This window comes from Ursus americanus, chromosome 32 (genome assembly GCF_024610735.1).
Source record: "Ursus americanus isolate L20-20 chromosome 32, mUrsAme1.1.p, whole genome shotgun sequence".
NCBI classification, from domain to species: domain Eukaryota; kingdom Metazoa; phylum Chordata; class Mammalia; order Carnivora; family Ursidae; genus Ursus; species Ursus americanus.
The window spans coordinates 2,684,795-2,696,877 of record NC_142158.1 but is presented as its reverse complement, the minus strand read 5'-3'; the positions used below and the strand labels follow the sequence as shown (position 1 = coordinate 2,696,877).

The following is a 12,083-nucleotide window of genomic DNA, read 5'->3' as shown; positions in this document are numbered from 1 at the left end:
AAAAAGGAAGAAAGAAACTAATTCATAAAGTGATCTAATATCCAGTCTGCATTCAAGCTTCCCCATTCGCCTCCGTAATGGCCTTTATAGCTCTCTCTAGAGGGCCGGGATCCAATCAGCACATCTTGTTCAGTGCTCTGTTACTTGAGGCTCTTTTAATCTGGACACTCCTCCACCTTTTTGTTATGACTGGCTTTTGGGAGAAACCAAACTAATTGTATTATGTCCCACGTTCTGATTTGATGTTTTCCCCTTGTGACGGCGTTTCCCTGGCTCCGTTATCCCCTGTACTCTCTGGAAACAGTAGCTGGAGGCATGATTAGATGCTTACACCTTTGTCAAACGTGATGGTCCATATGTATATTGCACAAGGGAAGGCACGCAGGTGGTCAGGTACTTGTAGTTGTGCTAAATTAGAACGCTCAGCGAACACGCGGTGGAGGGCCGGGAGGCATCGCTCCACTGCAAAGATATTTTTTTCCCTTTGCAAATAACATTGTTTGGAGATACTTTGACACCATTTGAATCTAGTGTTCCCCAGCTTTTTTTCCAAAGATTTTAGCATTGATCATCTTTGACCAGCTCGTCAAAAATAGGTTTGACGTAGGACAAAAATTCTGTGGGATGAATGCATTCAACGTGGCGTATGCTAAGGGTTATGCTCATTACTGTTTATTCTAGAACTAACAGATCTGACCAGGCAGAACATAATGTGGCTGGGAGACCCCGCCTACACACACACACACACGCACACGCACACGCACACGCACACGCACACGCAAATGTACTGAAAAAAACAAGCACTAACTCTCGGGAGAACACTGCAGTGCGCTTTGTGGTGCTTTGGCGCAGCCGCCTGGAAGAGGCCGCGCTGAGGTCAGATCCGCGCCGTCTGGCGGCAGCCCCCAAATCTCCCTCATCTAGGAACCTGTCTAACCCACCGTGTCACACTACCTGCTGTATCGCCAAATTTAACCGCTTCCCGCCTGCCGATCCGGAGAGTGTCCGATGTTACACTCGGAGCAGCTGATGTGAAGACCTAACTGCATGAGCGACAGTTGTGCCCATGAACTTTCGACGTTTGTACCAGGCCACCCCCACAGCTCAGCACCCAGCGGCGAGTGAGAGCTCCCTCGTACAAAGAGCAGGCGGCCCTGAAAGGTGCCTTTGGTTGGTTTGGATGTGAGGACTTGGGTGAGGCTCAGCCCCCGAAGCCGTAGAGGGTGCGGCCCTGGCGCTTGAGCGCGTAGACCACGTCCATGGCCGTGACCGTCTTGCGCTTGGCGTGCTCCGTGTAGGTGACGGCGTCCCGGATCACGTTCTCCAGGAACACCTTGAGCACCCCGCGGGTCTCCTCGTAGATGAGGCCGGAGATGCGCTTGACGCCGCCGCGCCGGGCCAGCCGCCGGATGGCGGGCTTGGTGATGCCCTGGATGTTGTCGCGTAGCACCTTGCGGTGGCGCTTGGCGCCCCCCTTGCCCAGGCCCTTCCCGCCCTTGCCGCGGCCACAGTAAGCAGTCACTGGGTATTACAGTCCAAGGACCTTAATACCAGCCCCCAGCAGCCCCTTTTGTAACAATTGTGCAGAACTTTGTGAAAACTAAAACACCAGAAAAGTTAGGAAATCGTTCGGAGTCCTCGCTCCTTGCTTCTACGGCCTCAAATAGACACGGGGTGGGGAGATTTACTGGTATTTAGAAAATAAGAACCTCTAAACACAAGCTTCAGACATGTACACAAAAGAAACGACCTCCTTCATACATACGTACATGTGTTTAAAGATTTATCTTTCCCATATATATTCTTGGGTCGTTGGCCACACTGGAATTTAAACAAGCCCAAATCCCAAGAAACAGAGGAATTTGTAAATATATTGGGGAGCAACCAGGCCAGGCTTCAGGTTTGGGGTCAGCGAGTGGCCTCTTTCAAACTGTAACATTGAACATGTTTGCTGATCTACCTGATTTTTGGTAGCCTGGCCGTGAGAAGGAAGAGTACTTGTTGGTGAGTTATTAGAAGCAAAATGACCGGCATCTAGTTCATGAACAATGAATTCATATCGCCAGGAACCCTCTGCTTAAACCCAAAGTATTTATAATACAAGACTGAAGAGCATGGAAGGATTTGAAAACATTTCCAATGTAACACTAGTATGCACAGTGTGCTCTATCTATACAAATTAAGCATATATATTTAAACAAAAAGGGTTGCAGAGGAAAAGAATGTAAATTGTCAGGGACTAAGGCCCTGTGCTTCTCATAGGGAGGACAGAAGGTGGAGAGCCCTTTTCCGGGCTTAGTGCGGGGAACACAAGCAAAGCTGTCATGAACTCTAATGAAAAATATGTGAGTTAAGCTAGTTACGTAAGAGCTTAGCTTTAAGAAAATATAAATGATGTCCTTAGAATAAATAGAAATTTTAAATAAGAAGTGATTTTTATTTGGTACTTATGATGTACCAAGTAGTGTTGGGATTAGCCGGCCGGGCACACCATCAGAAAATTTGAGATTAGGAATATCAAATTCTGAAGCTCTATTTACTTTTGAGGTAAGGGTAGCAATATCTAAAACATCACGTACAACATAAATGAATCAAACATCAACCCGATGGACATGTCACCACTAGAACAGCCAGAAGAAAGCAAAAAACTGCTGTTTGTGGTGGGAAAAAATCACATCGATTTCTAAAACAAACCGTGGGATCCCAAGCAATGCAAAGTAGGAATTGCTTAAAAAAAAAATTGTCACAGCTGTTTTGGGGGTTTGTTTTTGTTTTTGTTTTTTTGCCTTGTTATTTTGCAGTAACTGGATTCACAAGAAGTTGCCGCAGTAGTACTTAGAACCCCTTGAACCAATTTCCACTAATGGTCACATCCCACATAGCTACCGTATATTGCAACATCAAAGCCAGGTAATTGATATGGGCAAAACACTGTTAACTAAACTACAGGCCTTTTCAACTCTCATCGGTTTTACCAGGCACTCATTTGTCTTTGTGTGTGTGTAGCCCGATGCAATTTTACCCCACGTATATAGATTCACGTAAATACCACTGCAATGCTGGTACGGCACTTTTCCAACATCACCAAGGAACTCCTTGTTACCCCTTTATATTACATCCATACACGTCTCCCCTGTCCTGTGGCAATCATCAATCTGTTATCGCTCTCTGGCTTTGTCATTTTGAGAATGTTATATAAATGAATAATATAATATGTAACCTTTCGAAAACGACTTTGAGGGGGAGCAAAATATGTGACCCCAAAATGTGCTGCTTTGGCATGTGGATTATTTTGAACTGAAGGCAATCAAGACTCAGCAAACTCAAGAAAAATTTTACCTCTCCTTAACTACCTAAAAAATTTTAGATGGGGGCCCTGGCCCAGAAAGAACGCTATTACCAGAGATAACTTTTTATCTGAAAGGCCTGTCTGTAGGTTGCCCTCTCTCCCTTTGAAGGCCCAGGTCCCTATCTCATTCTTTAGCTCAGGGTGGCATAAAATCTCTACCAACAGACTTATCCTTGGGTCTCACATTCTTATGGGGCTCCCATACACACAGAATTAGATTTGTCTCCTGTTACTCTGTTTTTATATCAATTTACAGCCAAAGAACCTACAAGGGTAGAGGAAAATTTTCCTCCCTAACAGTTTTTTTTTCACTAAGCATGATGCCCTTGAGATCCATCCGGGTTGTTGCATGTATCACTAGCCTCCCTTTTTGTTGCTGAGTAGGATTCCACGCATGGATGCATGAAAATTTATTTAACCATTCGTCCATTGAAAGATATTAAGTTGTTTTTAATTAAGGCTATTGCAAATAAAGCTGTTATGAACTTTCAGGTACAACATTTTTGTTTTGTGTCCCCCCCTCACCCCACCCCTGCCAGTTTTGTTTTGTTTTGTTTCCTACTTTCCACCTTAAAATTACTTTTAAGACACAAAAGTACTGCAGTGATGACTGAGAGCCTTATAACCCTTTCAATAGTCACAAAGAAATCACATGGTGTTGCTCTTACCATTTATAAGTTTACTTAAGATTCCAAAATATTGCATCAAGCAACACGTTCAGTTGTTTCCGAAATCTGACTTCTGGGCTCTGTGGCTAAGGATTTATCCCACCAAGAGCCTCCAACGTTTGTCGAAGAAACTGCTGGTATGCCCGTCCTGTGGTTCCTGTTGTGGGACTTGTGTTTTCACTGATGTCCAGAGCTGTTCATATAGTTCCCAAAAAGCGTCCAGTATTTAGTAATCCCCACAGCGAGGGATAAACCCTGGGATGAGGCTAGGAGCTCCCCCCGACTCACGTCGGTAAAACCTGACTCACGTCGGTAAAACCTGACTCACGTACAAATCCTCCGAGGCTCTAGGGTTTATCATAGGATTCTGAATTTGTTGGAGGAAACGTTGGGAGCTGTTGCCTCCTTGGTTCTTTGAGGATTAATAACAGGTTATGCACCACCACCTGTGCCAGGGCTGGGTTCTGCCCTAATGACTGACTACACCATGATTCTCACACAACGAAGGTGCAGACGCATGGGGCTCAGTGTTGCGTTTTCCGGTATGAGCGGCCACAAGCTCTGAACTCCTGGTGTGAATATCCTCAGCTACTGGTCCGGGCCCCGCGTTTGGTACAGTCGTGCGGGGTCCCGCTGTGCCAGGCAGGCTGCTGCCCCCCGGGCTGCTAGTGCTGCTCCCAGCTGAACTCTGGAAATTCTGTGGCACCCAGGCTTGAGGGGCCAGATCTACCTCCAGTACAGAAAGGCTGCCTACCACTACCACAGGGTGGACTGCTCAGTCAAGAAATGGACGGCCACCCAGCTGCTCTCACGCACCTCTCCGCGCGGGCTGCTGAGCTTCAGCGAGCGCACGCCCCAGCAAACACTGTAAACCCCTAGGACGCCTTCTGGGTTGCTCAAGGATCCGTCCTTTTTCCTGTCAGAATGAAATGTGGATATCCTTGCCTGGATTCCCGGCAAGTTGTCTTAATGACGTGTTAAGACGCCCGTCTAAATGTCTCACTCACGGCCGCCCTCGGAGACTGGCCCTGGCGAGCTGCGGTCCGGTTGACAGCACGCTCTGTAGATTCCCCAAACCAGGAGCTATTGTGGGCAGGACTGATACATTGTAACTTGCCGCACGTTATTGTGCAGTTCAGCTTAAAGTACTCAAAGCCAAGGCGGCCTTATGAGCCCCTTTAAATACACTCAGCCATACGGACGACTCCAAAGAAAAGCCGAGACTTGTCTAACACTCTCTGATGGGGAACACAGCGCAATCGGCCTGAGCACACACTGCCTGCTCACGGTTAGGGTCGCGAGGTTTGGCGAGTGTTCGGGTGGAGGCCGGGATCCGGAAGTGGGCAGCCAGCAAACGCGCACAGGCCGCCACCCCTGGGGGGAGGGGGAATGCGGAGATCCTACTGTGCCGCAGCTCTTCCGCCTGAAATTGTAGGTGGCTCTGAAAAGAGCCTTTGTGTTAAAAGTATGCGTTCCTCCGTGACAACTTACGCCCTCTCTCCGCGGATGCGGCGCGCCAGCTGGATGTCCTTGGGCATGATGGTGACGCGCTTGGCGTGGATGGCGCACAGGTTGGTGTCCTCGAAGAGCCCCACCAGGTAGGCCTCGCACGCCTCCTGCAGCGCCATGACGGCCGAGCTCTGGAAGCGCAGGTCGGTCTTGAAGTCCTGCGCGATCTCGCGCACCAGCCGCTGGAACGGCAGCTTGCGGATCAGCAGCTCGGTGGACTTCTGGTAGCGCCGGATCTCGCGCAGGGCCACCGTGCCGGGCCGGTAGCGGTGCGGCTTCTTGACGCCGCCGGTGGCCGGCGCGCTCTTGCGGGCCGCCTTGGTGGCCAGCTGCTTGCGCGGGGCCTTGCCGCCCGTCGACTTGCGCGCCGTTTGCTTCGTGCGGGCCATAACCAGAGATTGCAAACACGGTTTACAACTGAAAGTGCTTTTGCGCCGACTCTTATTTATAAAGGCAACGTCCTCCTGATTGGTCCGAATCTTCAAATTCCGCGCCGTGAATTAAGTAAGTTGTTGGGCCTTGTGATTGGCTACCAGGACTCACTTTAGAAAGTCTTCTGTTGAAATGTGTTTTCTATCTTCTCACTTAACAGTTCTCAGTCCCTTATCCAGCCTGAATTTTATGTTTACAGTACCTTAATTGGTTTTGTTTTAATACCTTTGTCTGGATTGAATTTGGGAAGAGACGAAAGTGAAAATTTACAGTTCCTGAGCGGTTTCAGAAACTCTGCTCTTGGACGTGATTGACCCAGTCCAGATCCGTCCTTTATCATTTCTCAGAGCTTCTGGCTTTGAAGAAACGTTTTATTTTAGCAATGGAAACACCCTATCCCATAAGTCCGAACACACAAACACTGGCACCTCTTCCAGACGGTGTTTCTACGGAACATAAAAATAGCATCGCTGTGGAAATGTGACGATCCTCTGATTCTTAAAGCTTAAATGTTCTCGACTTTGATCAAACTGGGAATGCCATGGCATAACTTTGAAAATATCTAAATATTTAGCTAATTTTTGTGTTCTCTTTCCTGCGTTTAGTATCCGGGTAACTGCAATTTAGCAGGAAAACAGGGTCATAAATTTATATCAGGTTTTTGTCTCTTTAGGTGGGGATCTAGGCAGACACAAGGCTCATATTGACGCGGCATTTTGCTGTTTTGGAAAATGCTTTTTTCTGATGGAGAAAAGAGTCTAGAGTTGCAGCCACATAAACAGCCAATCAAAAAGAACATTTGAAGCCTCCTTATTTGCATAAAATGTTTCTACTGGCTGATTTGCTCCAATCAGGCATTAAGACAGATTAAGCCGCTATTTGCATACAAGCCATATAAAAGTAGGCCAATCCTCCGCTCAGCTTTCACTCTGTTAGGTTTTGGTGTCAGAGCTTTGTCATGCCTGAGCCATCCAAGTCCGCGCCCGCCCCGAAGAAGGGCTCCAAGAAGGCGGTGACCAAGGCGCAGAAGAAGGACGGCAAGAAGCGCAAGCGCAGCCGCAAGGAGAGCTACTCGGTGTACGTGTACAAGGTGCTGAAGCAGGTGCACCCCGACACCGGCATCTCGTCCAAAGCCATGGGCATCATGAACTCGTTCGTCAACGACATCTTCGAGCGCATCGCGGGCGAGGCGTCGCGCCTGGCGCATTACAACAAGCGCTCGACCATCACGTCCAGGGAGATCCAGACGGCCGTGCGCCTGCTGCTGCCCGGGGAGCTGGCCAAGCACGCCGTGTCCGAGGGCACCAAGGCCGTCACCAAGTACACCAGCTCCAAGTAAACTTGCCAAGTAAGCGTCTTGTTACCCGAACCCAAAGGCTCTTTTCAGAGCCACTCAATTCTTTCACACGAAGAGCTTTTATACTGAACCGTCTTAATATTAGGGAAAAACTGTGCCAAAACTTAAAATGCCTATTTCCTTCATCTTTACTTTCCCATCCTTGTTTTCTCAGTATCGTGCTTCCCTGGAACAGAGATGGCTTTAGCAAGCTTAGAAAAACTTGTTTGAAAACTGAGAAATAAGTTCTAGCTGCTGAACTCTTGGTTTAGGATTTCAGAAAATGAAAAACAACTCGGGCAGAGCTTTTGACAGGGCTTGTAGCTGAGAAATTTTGGGTATACCTCTGGACGTCCTTTATAGACAAGCTTGCCTAGAGAACATACTGTGCCTGATGGGTCTCTGTGAGACTTGTTTAGTGGAAAACAATAGGATACTGTACACCTGATAGCGTGAGAAGCTGATTTCTAGTAAACGGAAGGGTAGACGGGAGACTTTAGTGAAAAGAGGATGTCTTTTGAAGAATAACTCAAACTATTATTCTGCAAGTAATAGAGGCATTCAGGCTTCTTTGAAAAAGGTTAAACAGGATTTATAAAAGGAAGGAGAAGGGAAAGAAGCAGCAGCAAACAGCCTGGGAACAATGCCTCCCTTAGGGAAATGTCTTTGGCAGCCAGCAAAGAAGCCAGGCTTGGGTCGTCTTCCCTTAAGAGGATTGATTGGAATCATTAACAATACAATGTCAGCTATAGAATTACAAAATGCCTTGAGATTAATCTCAAGCACAGGACTTCAGTTAGTGTCCTGGCTTTTGACAAAGTCCACCCTCACAGGCACTTCCCTGTTGGGTCATGGGGTGTGGGGCAGGGAGAGTGATGGTTAGTTCAGAGTATTCTAGGATCACAGACCAAATTCTTCCCTAAATGATGTGTTGAGTGGAAGGACTAGGACTCTTGAGTTTATTTGTTCATGTATTGAGAGCCTATTAAGTTTCAGAAAGTGACAGGTACTTGGGAAAGATCAGTGAGCAGGTTAGGAACCATTCTTGACCTCACAGGGCTCCCGTCTAGAATGGACATTTAAATAATAACCGCACTAACAGAAGGGATAAGCCTCTGTCTGAAGATCACTTTAGCATTGCCAAAAGCTGAATGGATTTAATCCTGAGAAGCAATTCTGGAAGGAAGGTGGAGTAAGAGACTATGTTGAAGAAAGAGGAGACAGCAAGAGGGAGAGAAGAATCGATTGCAGAAAAAGACACCCAGAGTTTGTATTTACGGACTGTAGTTAACAACAGGGGCTATATAGTTATACTTTCATCTAGCCGTGTCTCATTTTTGCTTCACAAGGATTTTGCAGAAGTGCTAGTGTTGTGCCTTACTAAAACATAAGATCCGATCTTACTGAAATGCAGAAAGGAAAGCCAGCATAGCAAATCTGGTCCTTTAATCCTCTTAAGGACTGTCTTTTATGTACGCCTGTGAGTTAGTATTAGATACCCTTGGAAATGACCGACAACCTAAAATAGTCACTGGTTAAACTAGATGAAAGTCGATTTCTCATGTACAGGTACGTAGCTCAGGCCTGGAATGGGGCCCCGCTCTCCTGAGGGAACTCTCTCTCTCTGTGTAACGTGTGTTTTCTCTATTATTTGAGAATATTCTGAAATACATTCTGCTATTAAATTCTGCTATGGAGGACTAAGACAACACCAACAAATTGGATGGCTGAAACTCTAAGAAATGTTAAGTAGGTGATTCCTAAGTAAGAAACTTCTAAGAAGTGTTCAATAGGTAAGCGGGGAATTTTATGAAATGTAGATATAATTCAAAAGCTGTATTTACCAAAAATCATAAATCAGTTGCCCAGAAGACATGTTACACATGGAAAAATCAAGCAGAGCTCACATGTTACACGAAGATAGGAAGAGAGGAAAGGACCGAGGAGCGCCAAATGTTTGTGAGACACTAAATGTTGATGAGGTACTCAGTATTTATGCAATTTTAAATTGTCCCGCCATTTGGTGACTTCCTTATTAGCCACATCTGCCCTCTACAGACAACACCCACATAACTGTCCGGCTGCTGGGATGTCACTGTCAGCCTGCCCTGGAGGCCATGCACCTCAGAAATGGCTGCCTCGCAGTGTATTTGAAAGTACTACAAACTAGACTAACATGTAAGTGATTTCCTACCTTGTAGTCTAAGATGTCTGCTCCAGCTACATCTGGTTCACCTTCCATCCTGAAGGAGGGAGGAAAGGGTAAAGAAGCACCCTCACCATTTACTGAAATCCCGAGAATGGCGTCTCTCTGCCTTTGCTAACAGAAGGTTGACCACACGTAGTCACAGCCACACTAGCTACCAGCGAAGCCGGGGAGTTTAATTAATACCTAGAAAGGAAACCCATTTCAGGGGACAGCTGTGTGGCAGTCCCTACCCAGCTCATATAAGTACAAAATTCCTACTTAAATAGGTAATTATAAATTATAAATATTATAAATAAGACAAGAGGGAAACTGATGAGTTCTTACACCTACAGGAGGCCATTTCCCAGCTCCATGACCTTAGGCATTACGCAGAGCCACTCTGTGGATGTACTCTTTCTTCTGAAAAATTATGACAGTGATTATTTAGAACCTCAAATCTTACTTTTTATTTTAAATGAATTATCACACAATTAATACTCTTTCCTTAAGTACTGGTGTCTGAATCAGGCTGGCAGTCCTCCATGAGATTAACACGCGTCTCTTCCTGCCCTTGCCTTTTAGATCACCAGAGAAGTTGGGTGTGCTCAGGAACCTGGTGTCATACTTTTTAAAAATATTAAAAACATGTGAATTAATGTGGAGTTTACCTAGAAACTCCAGCTTGAGAGAACAAGAAAACCCTGGTTCTATATAGTTGGTCGTCAGACCTGTGGCCGTGACACTGAGTATGCCCCCAACTTAGGATCTGTTTCGTCATCACGGTAGCTTCCCTGTGGAATGATCTCGAATGATCTTCCTGCCTCTGCTCACTGGCGTCTAAGCGGTGAAGTCTTCCCCACCCACTCTGTTTAAAACTACAACCCTCCACCACCCATCGCTCCCACTCCCTGGCAGTCCTTAATCTTCTTGGCCTGTTTTCTTAATCTCTTTACCTACCAACATACTGTATTTGGGTTTTTTTTGTTTATTTCCTGTCTCCCACAATGAGAACATCCGTGAGCTCCACACAGGGAACTTTCCCCATGTTCCTCACTGCCCTATTTCTGGCACCTAGAACAATGTGGCACACATAGTAGGTAATCAAGAAGTTTTTGATGGATGGATGGATAAAGTAAAACTAATTTATGCAAGTAACAAACCACGGCCCTCCATTCTCTAGCCCCGGAGATAAAAGTCCATGACTGACCTATTGAAATGAGCCGCTGTATGAAGTAGTTCACCTCGCTGTGCTTCCGGTTCTTCAACATCGTATTTGGGCTAACGGTGCCTAACCCCTAGTTATCCTGTGGATTAAATAAAACGATCTATGTAGGCACCAAATGACACTTTTGAACTAATGAAGTCACGGCTCTTTTACCTACACAATTCCCACGGCAGGTGTCATTAACACCTCTCTTGGACAAATGACCTAACAGACACTGAGCTGCCACCCAGAGCTTGCAGCTGGCCGTCGGAGGGCTTAGATTCCGCCAGAAACACCGCTGCTGACTGAAGTGCAGGTGCGGAGCTCACCCCCGTTTAGGATACGAAGAATCTCTTGCGTGGACCCTGAAGATATTCGCATTTGTTATCCTGAATTTGCAATCCGAGTAAACGGAGAGTGTCGCCTGAGGGTAAACTGGCAAAAAAAAAAAAGAAAAAGAAAAAGAAAAAAGAAACAACAATAAAAAACAACTAGTGAATTTGAAATACTGGGATATGAATTACATTTAACCCCTAACTTTCAGCGATTTTCTCTTTTCTCTCTAACTATGAAATGCTAAAGGTCAGCTTCCATTTTCAAGGTCTGGATAGCACAAAGCATGAAGAAAACTGGGCCCTAAATTTTGTACTGGAGTCCGACGGAGACTACCTAAATATAAAGCTGAACTGCTTATATGAGAAACAGTCACAGAAATTCCTGTGTTCGACTCCTCTCAAGGCCTTACATCTCGGAGCCCCTGTCTACTTGAGCCGGCTTCTCTTTGTTTCTCTGCCTTCATCTCCCTGGATTGTGCCCTGCCGACGGCAGGAAGCCGCCTGGCACCTCAGCACTCCCTTCTCCTCTCCACGCATCTCCGCTGTTACAGTATCCTCTTAGTGCCATCTTCACAGGTGGCCTTACCTAAATCTCAACTCCCCATCACTCTCTAACTCTACCTTTATTTTTCTCCTAACATACTACACATGGTGTCTATCTGATTTATTGTCTGGATATTGTCTGGATTGTCTGATTGTCTGGATGGTTCTCTGAGTATATTCCCAATGCACAGAACAGCAACCAGCACATTGTAAACTCTCAACAAATATATGTGGAGTAAATAAAATTTTTAAGTTCACCCAGGTTAAGAATGTTTGTTGGGGGAATCGTCATGGCATCAGAATTAGGTTTTAAAGTGGTGGACGTGTTTTAAAATACTGAAAGCAAAAATGATACCATTTTCTTTACAATTATCAAGGCAAGGGGGAGGAAGAGACACAGTTAAAACATATTTGGCTAGTGTTGATAATGTGGAAGCTGGATGCAGGGTACATAGAGTTTATGAAACTAATATTTCTACTTTCATATATTCTGAAATATCACATAATAAAAAGGTTTTT

The 12,083-nt window shown here is 45.9% G+C and overlaps 3 protein-coding genes across 3 annotated transcripts; 1 reads left to right on the top strand and 2 right to left on the bottom strand.

Moving 5' to 3' along the window:
- Nucleotides 1-1,201: 1,201 nt before the first annotated feature.
- Nucleotides 1,202-3,686, bottom strand: LOC123794153 (histone H4-like). Its single transcript, XM_087857897.1, has 2 exons — nt 3,662-3,686; nt 1,202-1,521 (listed from the first exon to the last, which is right to left on the bottom strand). Exons 1-2 carry the CDS (start codon nt 3,684-3,686, stop codon nt 1,202-1,204), a joined length of 345 nt encoding a protein of 114 aa, XP_087714023.1.
- A 202-nt stretch (nt 3,687-3,888) lies between these two features.
- On the bottom strand, nt 3,889-5,963 carry LOC123794175 (histone H3.1). The gene has a single exon (XM_087857965.1). The coding sequence runs from the start codon at nt 5,913-5,915 to the stop codon at nt 5,505-5,507; it is 411 nt and encodes a 136-aa protein (XP_087714091.1). The 5' UTR covers nt 5,916-5,963; the 3' UTR covers nt 3,889-5,504.
- Nucleotides 5,964-6,879: 916 nt separating this feature from the next.
- LOC123794189 (histone H2B type 1-N) lies at nt 6,880-11,943 on the top strand. Its single transcript, XM_087858215.1, has 2 exons — nt 6,880-7,306; nt 10,663-11,943. Exon 1 carries the CDS (start codon nt 6,917-6,919, stop codon nt 7,295-7,297), a length of 381 nt encoding a protein of 126 aa, XP_087714341.1. The 5' UTR covers nt 6,880-6,916; the 3' UTR covers nt 7,298-7,306; nt 10,663-11,943.
- The last annotated feature ends 140 nt before the right edge of the window (nt 11,944-12,083 follow it).